The sequence below is a fragment of the Enhydra lutris genome, unplaced genomic scaffold, assembly GCF_002288905.1.
Source record: "Enhydra lutris kenyoni isolate GAN:26980312 unplaced genomic scaffold, ASM228890v2 scaffoldscaffold70, whole genome shotgun sequence".
NCBI classification, from domain to species: Eukaryota; Metazoa; Chordata; class Mammalia; order Carnivora; family Mustelidae; genus Enhydra; species Enhydra lutris.
Genome location: NW_019154154.1, coordinates 5795894 through 5823210, shown reverse-complemented (window position 1 = coordinate 5823210; position 27317 = coordinate 5795894). Strand labels below are relative to the sequence as shown.

Genomic DNA, 27317 nt, shown 5'->3' with positions numbered 1-27317 from the left:
AAAAAAAAAAAAAAAAAGAAATGTCTGAAAAAGAGTTAAGAGAGATAAGGGGAGGGGAGGGGCAGCTGAAGAGAGAAAAATCAAATCAGGAACCTGGAGACTATTGCTTTACATGAAGTAAATTAAAACATACCTCAAATAATCAGAATATTTTAGGTATCAAACATGCTTTAAAAAAAAAATCTCCTATCACTTGACAGAAAGGGAAAATAGCAACTGGGTGTATTACACTAGCAAGACTACCCGGTTTTACATCATTTCCTTCAGCGCAACAACATTAAATAAAATTCAAAGCAGTTGATTCTTATATCCACCTTAAAAATGAACAAAAGAGTAAATAATGTAAGAATAAAGTGATCATATATGACATTATTAAAAACAAAAGTGTGCTGGTTATAATATTTGTATTAAACAACTCATCATAAACTGGATACTTGACAACTTAGATTTCCTTTTTCACACATCTTAAATGCAGCCTCTGAGAAACTACACTGACCTGAGTCTATTAAATGCTACCCAAATCAGGGGTACCTGGGTAGTTTAGCAAGTTAAACGTCTGCCTTCAGCTCAGGTTATGACCCCAGGGACCTGCGATAGAGTCTGGCACTGAGCTCCCTGCTCAGCAGGGAGCCTGCTTCGCCCCTGCCTGCCGCTCCCACCCTTGCTTGTGCTCGCTCTCTCATGCTAATAAATAAAATCTTAAAAAAAAGTTACCCAATTTAATTTCATGCATGTGTATCAATTAAATGAGGGTCCAAACAGACTGTCCTGACAGATACCTTTGTATCTTATTATAGTTTCATTAAAATTTTGTTAAAGTAGGGACGCGGGGGTGGCTCAGTTGGTTAAGCTTTGGCTAACCAGTTGGCTAAGCCTTCAGCTCAGGTCATGATCCCAGCGTCCTGGGATTGAGTCCCACATCGGGCTCCTTGCTCGGCAGGGAGCCTGCTTCTCTCTCTGTCTCTGCCTGCCACTCTGTCTGCCTGTGCTCGTGCGCGCGCTCTCTCTGACAAATAAATAAATAAAATCTTTAAAAAAAATTTTTTTTTGCTAAAGTATCTAGGTATTTAGTAAACTATCAAAGTTAGTAGAACACATCTGGCCTTCCGTTGTTGCTTCTACCTGGCTGTTGTACACAGCTGGCTCAACAAGGACTCTAGTGCTGGTAAAGGCAAACAGGGAGCCTGTGGTAAAGCATTAGGCCAAAAACACCTTCCAAATTTCTAAAAATCTCTGCATCTAAAGAATTTAACAAAAAAACAAACAAACAAACAACAACAACAAAAAAAAACAAGTAGATCAGGTAGTGATCTGGCATCTGAAAGGGGGTGGTGATATTAAATCAGATGGACAATTGCAGCAGCGGTGGATTAGTCATCTTAAAGTCTAAGCAGGAATCTATCAATGGAATGGATATTCCATATTGCATTTCCAAACCCATACCTTCACTGAGCCCAGTAAAAATTTTCAAAAGTGATTACACTTAAGTGGTCTGGGAGGGAAAAAAAATGGGGGAGTTTCAGCTGTAACACTAGAGTTCATTCCTATCCCCTCTGCATTAGGAAGTTTTCTGTACTGGTTCAGAAAAGCAAACTTCCTTACTTTTAACATTAAAAATGAGAAAGAAGACTGTATTTATTTGGCCACATATCTTTAGGCAAATTAAGTAAGGGACGCCTGGCTGGGCCAGTGGGTAGAACCTGGAACCCTTGATCTCATCAGGGTCATGAGTTCAGGTCCCACATCCAATGTGGAGCCTACTTAAAAAAAAAAAAAAAAAAAAGTATTAAGTAATATAAATAGGCTAGAATTGAGGCAAACATGAATTAGTTTAGTACTAGGTCAAAAAACTTACAGAGGCAAAAGAAAATGCAACACTACTGGTGAAGTTCTGGCTGCAACAGAGCATACTCTGAACTACTGGCCAGAAACTGATGCTTGTACCAGCACTCTCCAAAGTCATGAAGTACTGCAAACACAGGGCATGGAATCACACAGAGTAAGTTCAGACCCTGCCTCTGTTACCTTATCAATTATATAACTGGGGAATGAATAATTTCTGTACATTCTCTGAAGCCTCTATTTCTTCATTTGCAATCTGACATTAATGATAGTTCTTACCTCACAAAGATGAAATGGAAAAATAAAACTATTAACACAAAGCTGGAGAACCATAGTAATGTTTCATCATACCATAGAATTTCATGTATATATAAAATCACAGTAACATAGATCATGATAGCCTCAAACGTTTATTAAATGCTTACCATGTGCCAGGCACTGTTCTTGGTATGTTATATATTTATAGAAGATTTGTGAGAGAGTGAGAGAGCATGTGCAAACACTTATGGTGAAGGGAGGAGGGGAAGGTGTGGCAGAGGCAGAGAGGATCCCAAGCTGACTCCCTGTTGAATGTGGAGCCCCCAGCACAACAACCCTGAGATCATGACCTAAGCTGAAATTGAAATAAGATGCTTAACCAACACCCAAGCACCCCTCGGTATGTTACATGTATTAGTTGAATCGATCCGAACGGTAGGGTATAAATTGGGTATTATCATATGCGTCCCTAATTTATGTTAAGAAGAAACTCAAAGGTGACTATTATCTCTGAGAAGACACAGAGGGGGCCATTTGGCAGAAGATATATGCACTTTAAAAGGAAAACAGTTCAAAGGGGAAATAAATAAGTCTCTCCCAAATCCATGGCAGTTAGTATAAAAATTAATCCTTACTAATAATTACTTTATTACAATACAATATTCCCAGTATTTTGTAAGACAATGGCAGAGGAGCACGTTGGAAAGGCTGGCTGAAGCATGAGGAAAAGGATGTCTTACTGTCATATAGAGGGTCCACATCAAGCATATTTAAATGGGCTGATAGAAAAGACCAATTTAATCTTATTTGTCTAATTAAACTTACGCATATTAAATAATCTTCCCACCTCCTTATTCTTTCTCATAAAGATCTGTTAGAGACTAAAGTTGGATGCAAAATGAGAAACAGAGGAGAAATCCATTTCAGGGAGACAGTGGTAGAAATAATAAGTGGACTTCGGGGAACAGGGCCTATTTTCTTAGGCCTGCAGGTATGCTTCTGAATGTGGGCTGCAGGTTATTTGTGGGATTCAACTGCAGGTTATTTGTCACTTTCATGTGTTCTTTTTTCTCTCTCAAACCCTAGATGGAGTATGTTCAAGCCCTAGGATATGTAACCCACCAAAATTGGCTTGTCGAGAACCTTCTTTTTCCACACATTACGAACCAGTGTTGATTGAATGCAGGATTCAACCAGTGCCTAATGATTCAACGTGATTTCACAGTAGAAAAAAAATGCTAAGGTGTCTATGCTAGCAGGGAGTATTGGGAATTTTTCATTTTGGACACTATCACTAAATATAGTAGGACGACATTGGGGAGACTTCAAGAAAAAGAGAAATTTCAGTACTAGTACTCAATACTCAGCCGTGTCTCAGGCTTCCTCAACACTGCCAGCGCAGCAGACTGCCTGGATGCCTCCTCCCAGGTAACAGGACCACCTTTCGCTTACAAAGCTTTTCTATTACTAGGCTGTAAAGTCCTAGAGGGTTGAAATTAATTCTTGTTCGAGCCCCTATCTTACAGCCCCACCCACCAAGGAGGCACTCCAATTCCTGCTGACCTGCATGGCCTCCTGCAGGGGCACTTTCTGAATGAAGTACCTCTTAGGCAAGGTGATTAGAAGGTGTGATGCTTGTCCAAACAATCTGGCTTTCTGTGCTTCACTGGAAACAACACAAGTTAAACTGGCTTGCAGAAAAATAGTGTACTCATTCAGTTCTTAGAAAACCATTCTCCAGGAGTTGCTTCTTAAGGGTTCTTTCAAGATTCTGAAATTTCATCAGATGCAATCTCTAACAAAAGTCATACTATCAAAGTTACCAGTTACAATTTTACCTGCAAAAATAAACTTGAAATATAATTTATATAGCATTGGACCATCCAGCAGATGTAAAGCACTGCCAACAGATTAAATGTTGAGTTAGAAAGTGAAACCTAAAGGTCTCCACAGTACTTGGTAGAAGTAAACTGAAGAGTTTTAATGATAAAAGTCAACAAGCACTGGTTGGTAATGTGTGGAAAAAGAAGGTTCTTGACAAGCCAATTTTGGTGGGTTACATATCCTAGGGCTTGAACATACTCCATCTAGGGTTTGAGAGAGAAAAAAGAACAGGTGAAAGTGACAAAGGACAAAAAGACACAGGCTGATGGACATTACGTGGAAAATCACTCATAAAAGGAAAACAAGAGTTCGATCTTCATTAACTGTAGAAAAGAAAAAGCAGGTAAGCCCTTCATATATCCTTCATTTGGATGTGTCCTCCATAAACAGTAAGACCTCTCAGGAAGTGTCAGAGTTTCACTTTTGGTTTCACTTAAATTGTGAATTTTCCTATCTTTGAGCATAGAGAGCACATCTCCACCATTCCTTATAAACAATATATACAGAAAATTCCTCCTTCAGAAATTTTAAATAAAAGCTTAAGTATTTTGGGAATTGCTCTGAAGACAAATCTGACTGCTCCTCTGAGAGTAGACCATCCAAGGGGAAAAAAAGGTAACATACAGTAATAAATAAAATAAAATAAACAAATGTTTTAATAGCAAAATAAAAAGTCAGTATAATGACCTTGGTATAGGACAGTATAGGCAGAGAATGACCCAAGGCAGGAAATAAGACTTTGACTTGCATCTTCAAGGATGAGGAGCCCAGGTAAGCAAGATAAGGATCACTGCAGAACAAAGACAACCTTGTAATACCAAGTTGGGACAGATTCTGGAGCCCTTTTATGTGACAGAAAAGCGTTCAATAAGCAGGGGAGTGATAGCCTACAGAAATATATATATATATACAATATGTGGGTCAGACACATATATGATACGGAGGTAATTTTCCCATAGTAAGCTAGGTGAAAATAGTCAAAATCAGTGTTGCCATTTAAAAAGCTAACTTAAGGGGCGCCTGAGTGGCTCAGTGGGTTAAAGCCTCTGCCTTCAGCTCAGGTCATGATCCCAGGGTCCTGGGATCGAGCCCTGCATCGGGCTCTCTGCTCTGCAGGGAGCCTGCTTCCTCCTCTCTCTCTCTGCCTGACTCTCTGCCTACTTGTGATCTCCCTCTGTCAAATAAATAAATAAAATCTTTTTTAAAAAATAAATAAATAAATAAATAAAAAGCTAACTTAAATATGATCTACAGTAAGTTCCCCTTTGTTCTATAACTAGAAGAAAAACTGCTTCGCCACAATGTTGGTTCAGATATCCAAGTCTTCTTTGACCTACTTATATATTCAGTAATGAAAATATAATGATCCTGTTTCTGTGTGTACACTAAATACTCCACAGAGAAATTTCATCTTGGTACCATTTTTAAATATCTTAAATGAATCTCACAGGTTACCATGGATCTTTGCAGAACAAGGCAGAGAGGTATCTATGAACAAATGAATTAATCTGCCCAAAATTCATCTCTATAGTTCCTTTCATGAATTAGGTCTTCACTGAAAAAGGATAAATGTAAACTATGGGGCTACGTTTAACCAAATTTTCCTCCCAATCATTTTCAATAGAAGGTTAATACTCAACAGACTGAGCACACTTTATAGTTTCCAGATGTAAGTTTCTTCCAAAAAGTACATGTCACATAAAGGCCTCTATGCCTTTGGATGAGACATTCCTTCATGTCTAATACCTGTCTTCTTTCTCGGCGTGATAAACCCTATTTTGTAAAACCCTATCACCTCTGAAGCCATTGCAGAGGCCTCTCGACAGCCAGTGACATATCCATTCCCACTGTACTCTGCATTCACTTACCATACATCAAAAAAACGGTCATATAAAGTAAGTGCTGTCTCTCCCTACTACACAACGACATCAAGGACAAGACGGTATCTTGTCATATTTTAGCATGGCTCCAACATTTAGCAAAGCTGATTGGTACATACTAGACACTCAAAATGCTTGCAGAATTAAGTATTTCATTACTCAGATGCTCCCTATCCAAGATTCCCTACCCAAGATTGTACAGTCTTTAAAAAAATTTTGCAATTCTTTTTTTAGTATTATTTTTGATATCTTTAACCTTGGTGGGGGAGGAGAAGGGAAAAAAAGCACATGTACAGTGGCCATTAATAATTTTTAAAAGCACATGCCCTTCCATACAAACTTGGAAACAAACTGTTGAACTTGCTATGATGATTTCACATAATGTAAAAGCCCCTAATGGGATAAGGCTCTTAAAGATGAAATACTCGCTTTTACTAAACCTTTAACGTCCTTAAAAAATTATTTCTCAAACATCTAAAGGAAAATTTCTAACAATCTTCCTTCAAACACCTGTTGTAAATGTAAAAACAGTTTGCAACACATACCTATATTACAATTAAATCACAAGAGCCAAGAAGTGTTTTCAGGCCTGTTTTAACCCAACTGTCAGGAATCTAGTGTGTGTATGCTTCTATGTACACACGCATATGCACAAAAAGTTAGGAAACCACCTCACTTTCTTTCAAGGTGAGCCTGTCTTTGGTAAACCTTAATGAGTACAAACTATACACCATTTGAGGGGGGTGGGGAGGAGTAACAAACATTTTGGATTGCACAAGGCATTTCTCTCTCAAATAGACCTAGATGAAAATTTACATGTCAAACACATGTAATAATATTTGGGAAGAGGAGAAAAAAAGGACAATAGGAATGCTATTATAAATCCTCCCCAGAACCAAAGAAACTTTTACCAAATATATTTTGTGAACCGGACATTAAGTTATACAACTATGAAAAATTTATTCAATAGAGAGTTTAAAAGGAATAATCCCTGAAATACTACTGAATGCTTTATAACTTCAACCAATCAAGATATTTTTCTCTCAACATGATTAGACATTAGAGAATAATCACAAGGAAAGCTTTTTAAATGAACTGATTTGCAGGACTAATAGTCTCATTCAAAGACAATCCCTCATTCTCCAAATATCTATTAGACACCTGAGCTATATATCCCCCCAAACAGCTTTAAGAAAAAGTAATTATTGTATTCCTAAAGCCTTTTGTATGACAGTTGTGAAGATCTTACAAGAAAGAGGGTTGGGTTTTATTTTGTTTTTAAGATTTTATTTGACAGAGAGAGAGATCACAAGCAGGCAGAGAGGCAGACAGAGAGAGAGGAGCAAGCAGGCTCCCCAATGAGCAGAGAGCCCGATGCAGAACTTGATCCCAGGACCCTAAGATCATGACCTGAGCCAAAGGCGGAGGCTTAACCCACTGAGCCACCCAGGCACCCCAAGAGAGAGGGATTTTAAGGAAAACACCAACAACCTTAAATGTACACAAGGAACAGGACCATATCACTGCCATTTGTAGACACCTCCAAAAATTTAAAGAGCAGCAACAGGAGGGGATAACCACCTTTACCTGTGTTGCAAGACAAAGTGCTCTCCTGCTTCAGATGTGCGGAAGCACCTCTCACTTTACCTTGAGAATCCAGTCCTGAGGTATTTAATTACACTGTCGGAAGCAGCAAATGGTCTGGCACCGTGCCCTTTCCCTGGGTCTTGCTGATTGATAGCATCAATAACATTCACTGGCTGTAATTAAACCGCCAAATAGTACCCCATTTGCCACTTGGTAGATCAATGTTCTTTAATACTCAAAGGACAAAGTACAAAGGTGAGAGGGGTGTTTTTAGCCCTCACCTTCATGGTTCATTTGACTTTGTACGCCAGAGCAGTGTGCAGACAATGCATATTTCACAATTCCCCCAAGACACTGGTTAATGAAGAACACTGTGGAAAATCCTGTAAGTTGGTGACAATTACTTATTAACCCATTTTTGCAAATCTGAGAACAGAGACATTGTAAGCCTTCTGGTGACAGTCTGCACTGCTTTCACATAGCTTTGGGACAAAATTCAATTTATAGGTCAAAAGGTTTCTAAATTAAGGTGACATACAGTAAACAGGTTTTTTTCCTTTCAATATTTATAACATGCGATGTGAGAGAGTATTTATGATAACAGAGCAAATTCCCATTTATTCAAACCATGACCAGAAAAGTTCAAACATCCAGATACTAGGGAGGGGGAGAAGAGGGGCATGATTGGGAGCCTAAAAATAGGAAATTAATTTTTATTGCATTTTAAAAGCAACTTCCATATTCTAAGGATTCACAACCATCTTGAATCATATAATTCAACTCCCCAATCTCTATACTAACATGAAATATCCATTTTAAATGAATGGGCCCCAGAAGAACCATGCTGCAAATTCCCAACCCTCAGAATCAAATATTAAATGACGTTTATGTACTTGTAAAGCTAAAATTATTTAATGACACTGAAATGCTCTGAAAATGAGTACTGTGTGTGTGTGTGTGTGTGTGTGTGTGTGTGTGAGAGAGAGAGAGAGAGTGTTTTATTTAAGTCCAGCATTATATTCATTAAAAGTACATCTGTTAAGCACAAGTGTTCCAGATAGTTTATAATAGAGCCCACAAATGAAAATCTTATTTACATGTAGATTTATTTTGAAACAAGCACCACAGACCTATCCAAGTTCAAATCATTAAGGTCCACCAAACAATGGTTCTCAGGTCAGACCACCACCTATTAACAATCACCTGTAATGTTTGGTTAAAATACAATCTTTGCTGTCAGTCAGTTCTACTGGAGTCCAGAAATATGCATTTTATCAACCACACCACACCAGGAATTCTGGTGAATGTTAATGTTTTGGCACTCCCTTACACAAGGGGACTTTAAACAGGTAATCCTCATACTCTGGGGGCATACTCAGGATTCCTAGAAACTAGTTTTCCTCCTTGTCACCAATCAATGCTGTTTTCCAAGTGAGTAAGAAATTCACAGGCAGCTTGAAAGGATATAGGAATATGAATCACTGACAAATATAAACATGTAAAAGTAAAACAAAGCCCGTAAAATTCATCCCAAGGTATTTCCAAAAACAAGCTCGGTTGACTGGGGCTTGGCTGGATCAGGGAGCTCATCAGCTTGGCTGGTCTGTTTAAAAGGCTGCTGTGCTTAATTCTGTGAGGTGAGAGCCACTCTCAGTGACTCCAGAATCTTTCTAGGAATACAAACAGGGTCATTTGGGTGAAAACAAATAGGAATAGTCAAATTTCTAAACAGTCATTTAACAAAATTTGTGGAAATGAAAACATTTTCTGAATGACTAGTTTCCACGACCAGGCAGGTGCTTGCTGCTCACCTGAGGGTCAGGGAGGGTCACTTCAAGACTCATTAGCAAACCCAGAACCTATACAGGAAGGATTACACTTCTCTTTCCTATGGGAGGAGGTAACCTTATACTAATGACCAAAAAATGGAGCACATTAGCATGATTTATTGATTTTTTTCACAACCCACTTCTCTACAGCACAAGGTAACTACAACAGCTTTTCAAATATCCAACAAAATTAAACCAACGAACTAAACAGGTGACTATTTTCATCTAGAAAAAGTAGCTTTTCAATTTCCCCAATTAGATTTCTAGAATACTACTCAACTATAGAAAAGACTGAAAAACTGAAATTCTTGATCTTCTCTTTCTGAAAGTCACGGGCCAACACAAGTACTTTCTACCTCTAGATGTTCAGTAACACGCTATACAATAATTGTGTCATCAGTACCACCCCACCATTTTACAAATGAGAAAGCTAGACCAGGAGAGTGAGAGCAAGACAGAAAGCCAGGACTTACGGCTCAAGGTCTTGATGACGCATTCAAAGGAGCACTTCTCATTTGGGATGGGGGCATACACGCAACAGACTGCCTATACCGTTTTTAAAACACAGCCCTCCCTCTCTGCTTAACCATCAACAATAGGTCAAGAAACATCCAAAGTAAAACCCCACAAACCAGATTAGTGCTTGTAGCTTAGAAATGATGCTAAGGGCAATGAGAGGAAAATCTGGCAGAGGTGAGAGATAAAGAAAATGGACCACACGTGCTTTTGTAAAGAGTCTGCAAACAAATGTGACAAATGCACTTTAACTTTTAAACCTGCATCTAAGACTAGCAAGAACCTACCAGAAAAACATTCTGAATGGGTCGTGTCCTATAGAACAGAGATCTGGACAGTTACTATAATAATTCTCTCCCATTACCATCAAAATACTTAAATCTCTGTGAACTTGCCCATCCACTAACCAGGAACTCCAGACACTGGTTTTCCTCTCAAGCTGGAGGTGTGGATGTCGACAGCACTCAGCCCAAAAGGCAGCAGTTTTTCCACGACTAGGAAGAGCTCCGTTTTCTCACACCTAACAGATACCGGATTCAGAAAGTCTCAAGACAATAAAACATCCCAATGAAGGTCCCCAAGAAAATATTCCATTTGTCTGTAGTGGTATCTATAACCCATTTCTAAGGAAAACACCTGAATATCAATAATACAAGATGGAAAGAAAACAATAAAAGCCACCAGTGTCAGCCAACGTGTCCTTACATTCCTGTTCCTAGTGGTGCTATCAGCTGCACTGGGTTTTGAACAAGTCCCTTAACCTGAGTTGCATTTCACTGGTCAAAGGGAGTATTTGCCTGGGATGCTGGGGTGGCTCTGTTGGTTAAGCATCTGCCTTTGGCTCAAGTCATGATCTGGAGGTCCTGGGACTGAGCCCCACATCAGGCTCCCTGCTTAGTGGGAAGTCTGCTTCTCCCACTGACTCTCCCCCCAGTCCCACTGCTCTAAATACATAAATCCTTAAAAACAGGGTTGGTGGGGGTAGGACGAATGTGCCTACAAAAGACTATTGTTTTTGCATAAATCCAGACAAGTAGAAGGATAAAGTCCTATGCAACTACTACAAAAAGTAGATAAAGCAAGAAATTAAGGGACCCTTCTTCAGAAGTTAGCACACCCATCTTAACCTCTTAAGCTAACTTTACAGGACACACTGAAGCCACTCAACTACCTGGTAGTACGTCTCCCAAGTCATAAATAAAAGGCCACAAGCCCTACCCTACCCTTAAAGAGCAGTAGAAAAGATAAGCAGTTAAGCGTTAATAGTGCCTAGCCGAAATGCTTTTGCTGATACACATCTATGAAATCGGCAGGAAAAGCAGAGGCTTGGAAAATAAAATGATCTATAAATTCCCTCCTAAGAAAGATGGATTCAATCAAGTGCTGAGGCTCTCCCACCATCCCCCTGTACTGTGATTCACAAGCAGGGGTGAGCAGGAAGCAAGCAGAGACAATGCTACAGGGAACCTTCCTCCTCGCCTATCCCTCTGTGCAGGCTCACCTCTGCTCTACCAACCAATCTACAGAAAAGCCATTCAGATAATGCCAAGTTACTGCCCTCTGGAAATTTTCAAATGTCTCCTTTACACTATGAAGGGAGCTTGGAAGGAGCAGGAGTAACACTAATAGGCCTGAGTTGGGATGATGAAGTTCTGGACTAGGCTAGGCCACCAGCCCACACTCTCCAGGTCAGCCAAGATGAGTAAGTAACAACCTATGGTACTTTTTGTGGTTTAAAAAAAAAAAGAGAGAAAAAGGGGGCGCCTGGGTGGCTCAGTTGGTTGAACGACTGCCTTCACCTTGGGTCATGATCCTGGAGTTCCGGGATCAAGTCCCACATCAGGCTCTCTGCTCGCTGGGGAGTCTGTTTCTCCTGCTGACCTTTCTCTCCCATTCTCTCTCTCAAATAAATAAATAAAATCTTAAAAAAAAAAAAAAAGAAAGAAAGAAAGAAAAAAAAATCAGGCTCACAATGGAGTATTCTACAAACACATGACAAACATTATACAAATAATACCTTATTTTAAATATCTTATTCCTCATTTCCAATGAGGACAATGGTAACTAGTCTCCGTGTGCATATAAGAGTTTTATTTAAATGCACTGAAGGGGTTCTGATAATCTGATGTAGCAATATATTGGTAAAACTTGGCACATGGCTCTGGAAAGTTCCAGACCATGAGTTAAAAAGGAAATTACAATACATCCAGTCTTTATTTTTAAAAAGGCAAAGAAATTATTCACTCAGCTTCCATCCTCACTTCCACTCCTGGTATGTACTTTTTCCACTTTTTTTATCCCTCCACAAACGAAAGTCTGACCAGCCAAATAGCAGCTTAGGTTAACATCTCAGAAGTTGTCAGTTAATTTGAGGCCTGTCCTTCAGACTATTACTTTCAAATTTCCAAATCTGGTCAAGGTAAAAGGTAAATGATGATCCAAATGCAGCAGTACTGAAATGCGGGGTACTTTATAGGAGATGCTTTGTTCAAGTCTATTAAGCTCACACTTCTACAAATATCTACACTTTGTACCTGCACAGAAAACAAAATCAACTACATAAGCTAAAAGAACACTAGGGTAGCCTGAGATGCTCAGAGAGATGCAGGATTTCTACCAAATAAAACTTCCCTTCTTCACAAATACTTAAGTCCAATCCATCATTGTCCTGCTTGAAACTCTTTCATGGTTCTCCCTCACCTACAATATAAAACCTTGGCATGGCACAGCTGCCTTTTATCATCCCCCAACACTCTCTGGCTCCCTTCTGCATTACTTCCCCTGCTTACTGCTCCAGCTAATTCTATGTGGTTCCCCTACCACCTGCTTTCAAACTTCCCTACAAAAGCATAAGCTCTCAGCGTTACTGCTATTGTCTCAAACACCCCAAAATGGTGCTGCTTGTCTCAAACACCCCAAAATGGTGCTGCAGATATTCAAATAGAGCACCCAGCAGGTGGCAAGCCTAACTTCACTTACATTTCCAACTTCCATGACCGTTCCTTCTCAACCCTAAAGAGTTGATGATTTATGTAGCATTTTCTTTTTTCTTTTTTTTTTTTTTTTTAAAGATTTTATTTATTCATTTGAGAGAGAGCGAGAGAGAGAATGACAGGGGAGAAGGTCAGAGGGAGAAGCAGACTCCCCGTGGAACTGGGAGCCCGATGCAGGACTCGATCCTGGCATTCCGGGATCATGACCTGAGCCGAAGGCAGTTGCCCAACCAACTGAGCCACCCAGGTGCCCCCTATGTAGCATTTTCTAATGGTCAGAATTAAATTTTATAAAAGAATGGTTTAAATGGTAAGTGAGAACCAATGCCCTCCCTAGTAATTCTGTACCAAAAACAGGGTGAAGCTAGAGAATGGTTTCCCAGCACAGATTTTACTGTGGCTGATAAACTTTCAACAATGGCAAAGAGCAACATTTAAAACTGTTCTCTCTTTAGGATGGGGTACTACACTTCACCACTAACTAAATCATTCCATGATAACCAGGAGTTCATTAAATATTTATTAAATAGTTGCACCCTTTACAATGCAATTTGGCAGACCATGGAAAACTTAAAAAAAAAAAAGTAATGAACATTCTCAGTGATGAATAAATTGACTAATTTTACAGATAAAATGGAAACTTAGACAATTAAAAGACTTGTCCAAGATCACAAAGTCAGTTAAAACACTTTATCAATGTCAGGGAGACTAAAATTTCAGAAATGCAGTTCTGTATTCCTCCTATATTAAGGATATAGTTCCACAGGAAGAAATTTTTGTGACCCTGGGTTACCTAAGGGTATCATGCATTCAATACCAAAAGCATTTTATTTATTAAAAGAACAAATTCATAAATTAGACCTTGTCAAAACTTAAAACTTTTGTTCTTTAAAAATGCCCATTAATAAAATGAAAAGACAAATAAAAGTAGTAACAATAAGGACATAGTTCATGCTAAACAAACACACAAAAGAAGTCTGTAAAAATGACAGTTACTGGAAAAAGGATAGGCTAGTGAGAAAAAGATATAAATGTAAAAATAATTTAAATCAACACAATGGCTCAGAATAAAGGTCTATTGGCTTTACTTAACTGTTCTCAAATGAACTGAACACTTTAAAAAATAGACACTATTTGTAATTAGTATTTCAATTTTTGTAAAGATTTATTTATTTATTTATTTATTTGACAGAGCGCGAGATCACAAGTAGGCAGAGAGGCAGGCAGATGGAGGGGGCAAGCAGGCTCCCCATTGAACAGAGAGCCCTATACAGGGCTGGATCCCAGGACCCTGAGATCATAACCTGAGCTGAAGGCACAAGCTTAACCCCCTGAGTCACCCAGGCACCCCAGTATTTCAAATTCTATAACAGTTTTTCCATATGACTTTAAATGGTGGTTTGGTTATTTTAATATGAGAAATTTCCATTAATATATGTCAATAATAACTTTTAAGCAAAGGTAAAATTTAGGTTGATTTATGTCTGAAAGATTAAGAAAAAAAACCTATCTAATCTAAACCAAATTTAGGCAGTTTTTCCATGCTGGTAGGATTTCCAAATAGGGGTTTTGTTTTCCTTCAATGGGGCAGAGAAGCCATGATTTTCTCAGGGTACCTACCATTAATAACAAAAAACTTCTATTCCTTGAGATAATATCTCCTACATCCAAGATAAAGCAAGCCCACTTTTGGGAATAACAAATATTTCTACACCCCCAGTAGGAGGGGGAGAAGTTGGGAGTGATGCTGGGAGGAAAGACTTCCATCACCTATTCACAGTACTTGATGGGGGGGGCGGGGGGGGAAGGGAGCATATAAGACTTTTTGGAAATATTCAATATTTTACTCTATTAATTATGAATTTAAGTCTGGTACCATTAACCTAGGCAAAAAATACATTTTCCCTTAGTGGGTGAATGGTATTAGCATGAAGCCATATATGTTTCATATACCAGTGTAGATTTTATCAGTACCTGAGACTCCTAAAAACAAAATAAGCAAAGAACATGAAGACTGAACACAGCAGTCACAACCACTGAGATCCCAAACAGTCCACAGAACAAAGGGCTCCCCTGGGGAACAGTGGGGTCTTGATGAGATTCCCACCCCCTTGTCCCAGTATACAATTTTTGACGCTGTCATGATAAGATTCCCATCCCCCCACACCTGAATTGTGTACATAATATACTACCTTTTCACTACACTCCCTAATATCAGAAGTTAAAAACATCTTGAATTCTTCACACCATATTTACCATCTCAGTGTCAGGGACAATGTGGGCAGGCTTTATCATGACTGCCTCCCACATAGCTCAGAGATGGTGTGACATCACCAGCAAGGTAAGCTGCCAAAACATAAACATCATCAGGAAAAAAATGTGATCCTTAGGAAAAGACAATAACCACTTTGAAACTTTAACCTATGAATGCTATTTATAATAAATATCTTTCTAGGACACCTGGGTGGCTCAGTTGGTTGGACGACTGCCTTCGGCTCAGGTCATGATCCTGGAGTCCTGGGATCGAGTCCCGCATCGGGCTCCCAGCTCCACGGGGAGTCTGCTTCTCTCTCTGACCTTATCCTTGCTCATGCTCTCTCTCACTGTCTCTCTCTCTCTCTCTCTCTCTCTCAAATAAATAAATAAAATCTTTTTAAAAATAAATAAATAAATATCTTTCTAACGTAAGGTGAACATATTAACTTTTTCTAATTTCTATCTAAGCCATATTTTTTAAAAAGTGAAGATGGTATGAACTTCTTTTTACTCTGAATGCTGAACTATCTATCATTCAGTATGCTAAGAATTATCCACAAGAAGATTATAAAGGTAAAAGATGAAAACAAACTGAACTTTGAATGCAAAAATACCAAAGAGATAGAGAAGCCACCTATTCAGAAAAGGTACATTTTGGTGGTTTCTACATGCTAGGCCTTAGACCTGCTGTCATGAACTGGAAAGCTTATTAAAAAGCAGATTTCTCAGGGGCGCCTGGGTGGCTCAGTGGGTTAGGCCTCTGCCTTTAGCTCAGGTCATGGTCTCAGGTTCCTGGGATCAAGCCCTGAGTCGGGCTCTCTGCTCAGCGGGGAGCCTGCTTCTCCCTCTCTCTCTGCCTGCCTCTCTGCCTACTTGTGATTTCTCTCTCTGTCAAATAAATAAATAAAATCTTAAAAAAAAAAAAAAAAGCAGATTTCTGCATCTCACCTCTGGACATTGATCCAGTAGCTCGGTAGTGCACCCAGGAACATGAATTTCTAATTCACTTCTCCTGGTGATTCTAATGCAACCAAGTTTAGGAATAATTTCTTTAGGATTTCGCAGTGCCTGAGGGACGTGGCTTCACTCACGGCAGAAATACTGAATATTTGTCATTTATTCAACACACCATCCATCTATTGCAAAAAACCCTACTGGGCTAATGCTATTAGGAAGCCCCAGGAGAAACTGCTAAATAAACCACCTTTCACAGCACTTGATACACTGCTTCAATATTGCAATTACTAGGAATTCTACCAAATGCATACTAAATGCTAGGTGGCTTGGAAGATTTAACTAGAGGAGCAAACAAACATTTGTATACTCATATATGATGTATGTATTAATTAGTCTACTGCAGCTTTCTAAAGGGAAAGAGTTTTGCCACATTAAATGTAAGAGTTTTGTCTTCAATGGCCTGGACTTAGCCAAGCTCTTTGAGCACTAAGGTCTCAACTCTTTTATTGGGGGCAGTGGCTGAAGAAGGTACTTCAGATGGGCTCCCATAGATGGGGAGATTGCTATTTAACTAAAGCAGCATGAAAGGGTATGCCAGGAGTTGAGACTACAGATGTGCAGAGCCTGAGAAGATCAGCTCACTAAGGAAGAGCCAGGTTGACTACCCAGAAAGTAGTAATAATACTGGGTCAACTCCAACGTTAACTCAAACGATAACGGTGAAAGAGCAGGGAAATACAAGAGAGGTCTGAGTGAGAAGTAACATGAGGAGACTGGTATTTATGTAAGTTTAGTCCTACAGTCACCGCCAGGATGGACGCAAGAAGGATAAAAGGGCTAATTTATGGAATGGTATCCCAGAGAATGGAATGGTTTAAGTGGAGCTTCCAAAAGGTACTTGAAGCAGCAAACATGAGGAGAAAACTGGCTCAAGATGTTGCCTAAGAACACACAAAACATGTCTCACTGAAAATAAGAGGGAAAAAAAAATACAAAGAACAAACAGACAAAAATGGTGCTCTATAGTTTTGGAAAATGGTCTGCTTTCCCTCTCAGAGAAATCTGGGCCAAATTGAGGATACCAGCTGTTATCTGATATTTTTACAGGAACTGAATGGGGGCGGGGAAAGAAGTAGCCTGCTGCCTTCCCCACCACTCCCACCCCCATTTCGGAAAATCAGAAGTAGCAGATGTCACAGTTTAAAAGCCACAAGGCATTACTGTCCTTTCTTCCACGTATTCTGCCTGAGCAGCTGGGCCCTAAAGAAAAAGCCCGGCAACGGGCAGTAAGGAAGCAGCTGCCATCAATGGTTTCCTTGCAGGCCATGGAAATTTATTCTCTGGCGACCTGTTTCCCCCACATTTCTGCCTTCTTATGGACATTACTGCAGAAGACCTTACAGCAAAAGAACTGACTCACTAGAATGAAATAAGAGCGGCTATTTCTGGAGTGGAGAAAAGGGTATGTTCTGGTATGAGCCATCCCAACCATCTATTCCAATTTCTTCTTAACCACAACTCAGGATCTCAACACTAAGATAAATTAGCAGCAATTCTAGAAATCAATTTAACATGAGGAGGCCTGCAAACGTCCTCAGGAAGACAGAGGGCACACAAAACAATCTGAAGGTAACTGGATATTAGAGGTCTTTTTTTTTTAACAGCATTTGTTATTATTTAATAGTAATAGTGCTTAATAGTACTAGTAAAAGGTTAACCTTGTGACCCCCCCCAAAAGTGTGCAGAAAAGTATGGAAATTAGAAAAAGCAATCCAGATTTTTAAAAAACAAGTCTTTGTGATTGTAGACTATATTAGAAATCTAATTTTTTCCCCCTCAAATTTTGGTAGCATAATTACCAGCTCATTATCTGGCTAAAATGAATATTTTCAGAGGACATTTTCTTAATCGACAATTCTTGGACATCTTACATCCAAATGTATTTGGGAGCCCCCCCCCCCCCAATATAGTTCCTTTTAGATGAGACAGATCTGGGAGGCATTTTTCCTATGGGCCAACAAATATAAAGAATGAGATGTCAAAACTATCCAGAGCTAATGAATTACCTTAGCTGACAATTCTGAGAGAAGCAACTTTTAAACACAAAGATGACATTGCATTTCCAGATTTCTGAAAAAATGAGCAGAAATCTTCTAGACAAGTCTCTAAGCAAGATGGATGCCACCGTCAGCCTTGACTAACTTCCCCTCACCACTTCAGGCTATAGTCTGAGCTGACTTCTTAAATCAAGGGTGGAAAATAGGTTCCAACTTGAGTCAATTGATAGAGGTTGTCTGGAACATTATTTTGAAAAATATTTGGGAGCCACATATAGACTTAGTGAGACAGACTGCCATGATTGATTGGCAATGTCTGCACTGGGCAGGAGAGGCAAAATTGATGGCACGTGCACTAAGCATTTGCCAGAAGCAACATCCGTTTTATTTTCTAAACGAAAAAATATCTATACTCCAAATTGTATTAACTTCTTATCCAGATACAATCTATGTTGGCATTTCAAAAATTCAAAAAAGCCAGAAAATATCCACAGATTACTGACCAATTGTCTTAAAAAAGTAACAGGAAAAACAACCTGTGTGGCACATAAGCAGTTCCAGTCAGTCTCCTCAAAGAGCAGAGTCAGAACAGAGCCGAAGGACCACATCCAGCCTGCAAGCTGTTTTTTATGATCCATGAGCTAAGAATGATTTTTACATTTTTAAATGACTGGGACAAAATAAAAAAACTGTTTTGTGACACATAACAAGACATGAAATTCAAGTTTCAGCTTCCATAAATAAGGTTTTCTAAGATCATAGTCATATCCTTTCATTCACGCAGTTATTGGCTGCAGTTGCTTCAAGGTACATGGGCAGAGCTGAGAAGTCATGACAGAGGTGGCACGACCCACAAAGCCTAACGTATTTACTACCTGGCCCTTTATAGAACAAGTCTGCCAAGTCCTGGGCTCAAAGAACTGGTCAAAGGTTTCCTCAAGCTTTACAGAAAGTAAATAACTCCAAAGGAAGGAGATTTAATTCAGCAGGCTTCACGGAGTACTTAGTGAAGAAAAGTTGCTGCTGCCCCCCACCTTGTTAATACAGGAGTGATTATATAAAGTACTCGTGAATAGTTTCCCCATCACGCAACAAGCAAAAAATTCTGCTATGCCTCCTCGAGAAGTGTCTATGTGGGCATGAAACAAAGGAAAAGAAGTACAAGAAGACTTGAATTCTTTTTTAATCTCTGTTCTGCAAGTAGATATAAAAAAATTTTTAAACATACTTTTATTGTTTTGGTTTGAAGTCTCAATCCATTCAGGGTGTTGATAGCTTTCTCTGCATCCTTAGGGTCAATGTAGTTCACAAAGCCATATCCCAAGCTCTGCCCTAATGAAAGGTAAGGAGAAAAAGGCATATATTAGTTCTACACCACTGATGACAGAGATCCACTCTCATTCTGGCATATGGTCTTGTCATTAACACCAGCACGGCTTCTCAATAGTAAAAAGAAGTCTATATTAATTCTCCTAGAAATATACATGTGGTCTTTTTTTTTCAGCTACTGTCTACTACATTTGCAAGTTTAAACATCAGTTAGAACTCAGCAAGCTGTGCATTTAAAAACAAAACAACAACAACAAAAAAACCCCACACATCTCTAAAGCATTCCATCAAACATGCCCTGCCTGAGCCAGAGCACCCAGCAGCAAATGCAACGTTCAGCTTCAGAAACTGTGGGTGCAAGTCTCCGCCAAGCTGCTGAGTGGGCTTCACGAGCACGACTTTTTCAGTTTCATTTTCTTTACCCATAAAAAGGGAAGGCATCAAGCATCAACCAAGAATCTACCAGCATTCTGTACACTGTACTCTGACAAATTTACAGCCTTTACTGAGTACAATTATTTCCACTTAAAAGGTGAAGAATTTTGTGTTCACATGTGCACATATATGTATACGTGCACATTTATTTTATAGAAGACCCTCTTCAAATAAACGGAGTATGATTTTCTAAAAGAGATTTGATGACCTATATAAGGATACAGGAAAATCTGAATACAAAGATTTATACTGAGAACATCTAAGCCAATGAGAACATGTAGGGAAGGAAGAAAGAATATAAACAAAGATAATAAAAACACAATTTCTGAAGAGTTGCTTAACAAGGAGTATTGTGTTGTTTTTCCCTATCATCTGAGCTGTTTAACCCCTGAATCAATGATGTCCCAACTCTCAAACAAAACGGAGGGTATTCAAGGGATTGAAATCAATGAAATGCACACATAAGTAAAGCCAATCCGAAAGGCCAATTTTTCAACCAAGAGAAAGTTGCTCAGTTTCAGAAGGTAAGAAACACTAAGAAAAATAGGTTAACAAAAATCGATATAAGACCAGTTTAGTCTACTGAAAGTCAAACCAAACTAATTGAGGGTTTCCCAGAAGATACTCAGTAAAGGTCCAAATACATTTTATTAAATATATTTCTTTTCATCAATTTCATAGCAAACTGAGGGGTTTTTTTTTCCCTTGTTGGGGCACTTTAGATACATGTGGTTATGAATACAGATATTTAGGATGGCCACTCTGGTTACCCTAATGTGGTTTCCTATTAACTACACAAAAAAAGAGGAGAGACAGAACACTAAATATAGTACCAAATAACCATGAAAACATGTGGTTGTATTTTGGTATATGTGCTGCCGAAGCGAGCTGTGGTTGTATTTTGGGACCACTACCAGAATCTGGGTGTTGTAAACACCCAAAACTAATATGTTAATTTACCTCAATTAAAAGGAAAAAAAAGAATTTGAGTAATCATTGCTAACATATACCCTGTTACCAAATTGTATTTTATTTTCTATTTTTAAAAAAGAGGGTGACGGAAGAGCTAAAACTAATTCGGTTCATTATTTTTTTTTCTCACACTAATCAGAGATTTTGTTTTACTCACAGTTCTATTTTTAAGTTGTTCCATGGGAAGCCACTGTATTTTAAGCATTCAGCTTTTTACTAATTCAACATTTACCATGGGTCTATCGCATGCATAGTGCCCTCTTATGAAATGTGCTTCAGTTCTATTGTCGTTGAGCAGGATTCAAGTGGGCTAAACATAAAAGCTGCTCAAGCAAGCAGTTTAAGACAGAAAGACAAGCTTTGGAGACAGACACACAGGAGTTCTAATCTTGCCTCTGCTGTTTACCAGCTCTCTGACTTTGAAGAAGCTGTTCACCTTCTATGATAGCCACATCTCCCTTATTTCTAAAATGAGGAGAGTAATTTCTACCCAACAAGGTTGCAGAGGCCATGATGAGAGAATATTCACTACTGATGGAAGTAAATTATTTCAGTCAAAAGTTAAAGTAAGAAAAGTAACATATATTCACTAGATTTTAATGAGGTTCCATGTATTTATTTAAAATTAAATCAGGAAGACCCCTGGGTGGCTCAATCCATTCATCGGTTAAGCATCCAACTCTTGATTTTGGCTGGGGTACTGAATTCAGGGTTGTGGAATCAAGCCCCTCGTTGGGCTCTGCTCCAGATTCTCCGTCTCCCTCTGCCCTCCGTCCCCACCTAACACTTGCACTAAGTAAATAAAATCTCTTGATAAATAAATAAATAAATCAAGAAAATGCTACAAATATAATGTAGAAAGGAAAGACAAGCTGGACACTGTATAGTTTTATCACACTGCTATTCTATAATAAAATGTATCAAATCAATTATAACCGTATTAACAGTGTATTTCTCCTATCTATGGCACTATCCTCACACCTGCATTTTAGCAGCTTCTAATTAATCGAAGTGCTTTTTCAACCTTGGTCACACACTGGAATCATCTACAAAATAGATGAAACAACAACCAAAAAAAAACCTAATACCGGAGTCCTTTTCCCAAAGATTTTTAGTTTATTGGTCTATCTGAAGCAATGGAACCAGGTTTTTGAACTCCTGGAGATTCTAACATGCAGCCAAGGTTGAGAATCAGTTTTAATGGCGAGAGAGAATCTGGGGCTGCAAATCTGGCATCTGGAACCCTTGAGAGGGGCCATGTACTAAGGGTCTGGACATGTGAAGAAACCCTGCAGAAAGACTGTCTTTTTTATAGATCCATTTTCAGATACAAGTGGATGTCTTCCCTCCAAAACCTTCAAGTTCAAAGAAACTGTTTCCTGGCCTGAGGAGGTCACTCTCAGGCATAGAAGTGCCAGCTGGAGTTGGGTCACCGGGTAAAGTAAAAAGCCTACTCTGTAAGTCCCCGCTTAGCCCTCCGACCGGCCTCTGAGCGTTTACTCCTAAGCATATGGTAGGCACTCAAAAGCTTGCTAAATGAATGAATGAGAAACACAGTGGTGTTCTGTATTTAACCAAAGGCATGATCACCAGCATCACATCAGATGATCCATCCACTAAATGGGTCTTTGACTTGACCGCCCCCCCCACAGCAATCATGGCTAGCTATAACAGTGAGTCAGCCATGTTTCTACTACCTGTAAATCAACTACACTCAGACAACATTTTACCCCTAAATGACTTCTCCTCCACAAAGTTTCTAATTTGCTTATTGGCATTATTAGAAAGAACACCAGCCATCAATCAAAATGTGCTGCAGTAAGCAAAATTTTACGATTAATCTAAGGAAGACAATACAAAAGGAGGTATTTGCTGCAAAATCTACTATAGGAGATGAATTAGCATGTTGGCACTGAAAGTGCAAGGGAGTTAGGCGCTTGAGCGATTTTCATTTTAAGGTATTATTAAATGCTTACAATATAAGGTTTCACAGATGATACCAAGATAAGCAAGACTCCCCCCCCCCATTCTCACCTTCCAGTTCTGTGGTATTTCACTGTTTAATTTTAGCCTCACACGTATCAGGTGATATACTCAGTTTCCTCTTCTGAAAGGGAGATATGATTTTTGAAGCTGGACAAGGTCAATCAGCTCCCTCAAATCGAAAGAGCAGGTGAGAAGTAGTGGTCAGGATTTGAATCCAGAACTCTCAAATGCTAGGCTCTTCTGCACTCAAATCATAGCTAGTTAATACAGGAATTCAGGAGCGCCTGGGTGGCTCAGTGGGTTGAGCCTCTGCCTTGGGCTCAGGTCATAATCTCAGGGTCCTGGGATCGAGCCCCGCATCAGGCTCTCTGCTCTGCTTCTCCCTCTCTCTCTATGCCTGCCTTTCTGCCTACTTGTGATCTCTGTCTGTCAAATAAATAAATAAAATCTTTAAAAAAAAAAGTACATGAATTCAGACCTCATCTTCAATATGCTTGAAGTATAATGTAACTTGGCATTTTCGAAGAGGGTTCTACCACAAAATGTTTTGAGACCGTTGTTCACTATCTCATATTCCTGTACCTCATGTGCAAATATCAGTTTCACTATGTATGAATTTCAATGTTATTATTCATTCCTATGACAAAGTAAAGTGCATCTTATATAGTGACCACTTCACTTCAGGTTATCCTAAATGAGTGCAGATTTTTAAAAAATAAAAGCAGTATCAAGTCAAAATTAAGAAAGATTATTTAGCCAGGATCCACTGTTTCACACTCTTTATTCATCAGCTAGTAACCGTCATAAACCACCAGGGAAGGCTTGGAAACCAAGCATCATCTATCCATACCATCCAAATCTAGTTTTCAAATCATTCTGAATTTAGAACGTGCATATTGATAATCCCAAAATCAAGAATCGTTTCTTTAAAAAAAAAAAAAAATGTATAAAGCTCTACATTTAAATTCCAAGTATAAAGAAACCCAACGTGATTAAAAGAAAACTGAACAAAATGACAAAGCTAAGTCTCTTCCCAAAAAAGCCTTCAAGACCCAAAAAAAAAAAAAAAAAAAAAAAAAATCCTATCTATAAAAGGCAAAAAATTCCTTCTGGTAACTGGACATCAAGAATAACGTCAACATCACTTGTCCCCAACTATCCTCCTTACAAGCAACCTGTGGTCTTAAGGCCCACAGGGATTTTTGGAACCATTAATCTAAGCCTTCGCCTGAATGGCCATGGCAAGGATTCTAGAATCCCACTACAGAGAAAACAACATGAACAATCATATGGCCTAAGACCTCCACACAGGCACTGAAGACTCCAGGTAAATACCACACTTCAGCACACGTGCTCTATACACTGCATGTGTGAATGCCATTGTTTTGCATTGTCCTTTTTAATCTAGAATGTATGCCACAGAAGAAGATGCCTTCTTCACAAGAAGTAGAAAAATCACTTATAAACTGCTCCCGGCATGAGGAGAACAGTGAGAAGCAGGCTACTTAGAACCACAGTCAAGTGATGTAAGCACAGAGCTGAAGCACTCCACAGGCCTCTGAATGGGACCGAGGCCCATCAAGAGCCACACGGGGGTCAGGGCAGGAAGAGGAAAGCAGGAAGAGTCCTTATAGTAACAAAGTGCTGGGGAGACACACAGTAAACTCCAATTTATCCCAAACTGTGCATAATTCAAAGCAGCAGCTACTCCCCTGCCACCTACATTGCTTTTAATAGCATACTTTAATTAAAAATTTAATTGCATATTTTAATTAAAAATACACAATCTTCTGGACCCATTTAATTCAAGGGTCACTTTATTTAGTCTTTTCTATTTCAGATTACTACCAATGTGCAGAATATCAAATTACCTCCTCAGGTTTAAAGGTAAAGGTAATAGACCACCATAATTCTTGATCATAAACCTGGTACAACTAATATTAAGTGAGACCCTTCTGAACATGGAACTGTGGACAGTAAAACTCTGTATTACAAAAAGCCATCCTATATATTCTCACCAACATTTAGCATTCATTTGTTCAACAATTATAGAAAGTCTACTTTCTGCTAGTCCAAAGACAAAAAGTTTCTCTTCATTAAACCCTAAATCCTGGGGTGCTGGGGTGGGTCAGTCAGTTAAGCATCCAACTCTTGGTTTCCATTCAGGTCATGATCTCAGGATGATCACAGGGTCCTGAGAGCATGCCTCTCAGCAGGCTCTCTGCTCAGGAGGGAGCCTTGCTTGAAGTTCTTCCTGTCTCTCCCTTTAACCCTCGCCCCTCTCCCCACTTACTGGCACGCTCACTCACTCTCTCTAAAATAAACAAATAAAATCTTTGTAAAAACAAAAACAAAAAACCCTACATACAGTTAGAAGGACACAAAACAACAAGCTCCACAGTGTATCAGAAGAAAGTAAAGGCTAAGGGGATAAGAAAAAAAGAGAGGAGAATGTGGGGGAGAGGGGTCAGGACTCCAATTTAAATAGAGTGGGCCTCCTCCAGAAGGTAACATCTGATCCAAGACTTAAAGGAGTAACTCACAGTCTAACAAGACATCTCTGTAAGACAGACTTTGACGCAAGGGGTATTTCATAAGGGTATCCCATCCTGTCAGTTCTACCAGCTAAATCTGCCCTCCTCCCCATCCCCTCTGCATTAGCACAGGTCCTCATGTATTATTCTAACCTGGATTATTGTTACAATACCTTAAGCCATCACCCTTTCCCTAGACTCCTGTAACTCCTAAACCAGTTGTCCACCATGATGTTGCCCAGATGATCTTCCTAAAACATAAATCCATTTCTTCTGTGGTTTCCAAGGTGGTCATCGGCTTCTTGCTTACTTCCACTACTCCTCCACACATACCCTGAAATGAACATTCAGTTTCCTGTGCCTGGAATACACAACTCCAACTCGCCAACTCCCACATATCCTTTGAGACTTTCTCTAAGACCCTTTACCTGATGCAACTTGTCCCACTCCCTGTACACACTGTTCAATGCACCTCAGTCCTTCCACAGCCCATATATTATATACCTTTATCTTTGTACACGTGGGTAGTGAGTCCACTTGGATTACGGTCTCCCCACCCTGCTTTAAACTACTGAGCAAAGGCAAGCTGAGCATAGTTCCTGACATAGAAAACCCTAGCACAGATTATTAACTACACGCTCACTGAATCAAAGAACAAATGAGCTAATGAACAAAGGAAGAGCCGTCTGCCTTTCAGAAAAATATGGTTTAGAGGAGAGATACCCTGCTCCCCATGTCCCTACATTGTTCCAGAAGGACGACAGAACAAAGGTGTTCAAATGTTACAGTGTTCTGTCCTTCTAAGGGAGTGATGTATGATATATTTTTTAAATAGTTCATGTAAAATTTTTCATGAAAAATTTCTACAAATACCATTTAAATGAAATCTCAATTTTAAAAAATAAAGTCACCTAGAGTAATTTGATAGATTTACATAAATCTGTTTCACAAATCTGTTAAGTATGAATTATGGGATGTCAGCATATAATTTTGTTGAAAGTGCTTTTTCACTAATATAATTAAGTCTGCCGAGACTATTCATGTACAAGTCAAATAAAATGCAGAGTGAATTCTGTAAAAACCTGGTAGTTGAATCAACAATAAAAGGTGACTACTCTGATTGATGTGTATCTATTATTTCATTTAGAGCAGTAGCAATGTTTTATGAAATAAAAAAGGACAAAAGCAGCATAAATCTTTTCTAAATCCCACAGTTAGCAGAAACAGGTCACTATGGTCCTGTCTGACAAGCAAGACTATTTGCAATCTGAGGTCTAGTAATGCAATACTTAAAAAAAAAAAAAGAAAGAAAGAAAGAAAGAAAAAGAAAAGATTCACTGTCTCCAAATAAGGCCCCAATATAAAACCTCATCCCCTAACCCAAAAAAGCAAATAATTTGAATCAAGAAAACAAGTTTACTCTGGGGGAGGGGGCAGCAGTGCAATTTTTGTTTTTAAAGACAGACCCACCCATTTCCATCACTGGAACACCCTTGCTTCCTCCTTCCCCCAACACACACTAAAGTTGCAAATGTGTTGTGCTTCTTCAAATGGACTTCCTGTTCTTGGGCATTGGTTATGTGTGTCTGCTCAGACAGGCTGTGCGCTGCAACTCTGGCACCAAAGCAAAGAGGACCAGACTTTACAAAGGAGCTCTCTTAATATATCAGATCTGATGTGTAACAAAACCATGTGGATACCGCACATCAGGGGGAAGATTTGAGAGAATAGTAGCAGAACAGAGGGATGCAATCCTCTCCAGTCACGTTTCCTCTCCAAATTTTAATTCCTGACTTAGCCTGAGTCTCCTCAGATGCAGCATGCCAGATGCAGCAAGACCTTTCACTTAAACACTCAACTAACTCTGGTCAAATTAAACAGGTCCTCCTAGCTGCCCTCTAATGAGGAAGATCAAATTGTGAGGCAGAGGACTAGTGAGATCCTATTACTACAAAACAAGCCAGCCTCCCTGAAAGCTCAGAGCATTTTTACCAGCTTCCCA

The 27317-nt window shown here is 39.2% G+C and overlaps 1 protein-coding gene across 16 annotated transcripts in view; it reads right to left on the bottom strand.

The window, feature by feature from the left end:
* Positions 1 to 27317, bottom strand: part of LOC111159841 (ELAV like RNA binding protein 2) — a 228553-nt gene that overhangs the window by 23384 nt on the left and 177852 nt on the right. For all 16 annotated transcript variants that reach the window (XM_022522484.1, XM_022522486.1, XM_022522489.1 and 13 more), the window contains one exon: positions 19288 to 19391. In XM_022522484.1, coding sequence (XP_022378192.1) covers positions 19288 to 19391 — 104 coding nt within the window. The remainder of the gene's footprint in view (positions 1 to 19287; positions 19392 to 27317) is intronic.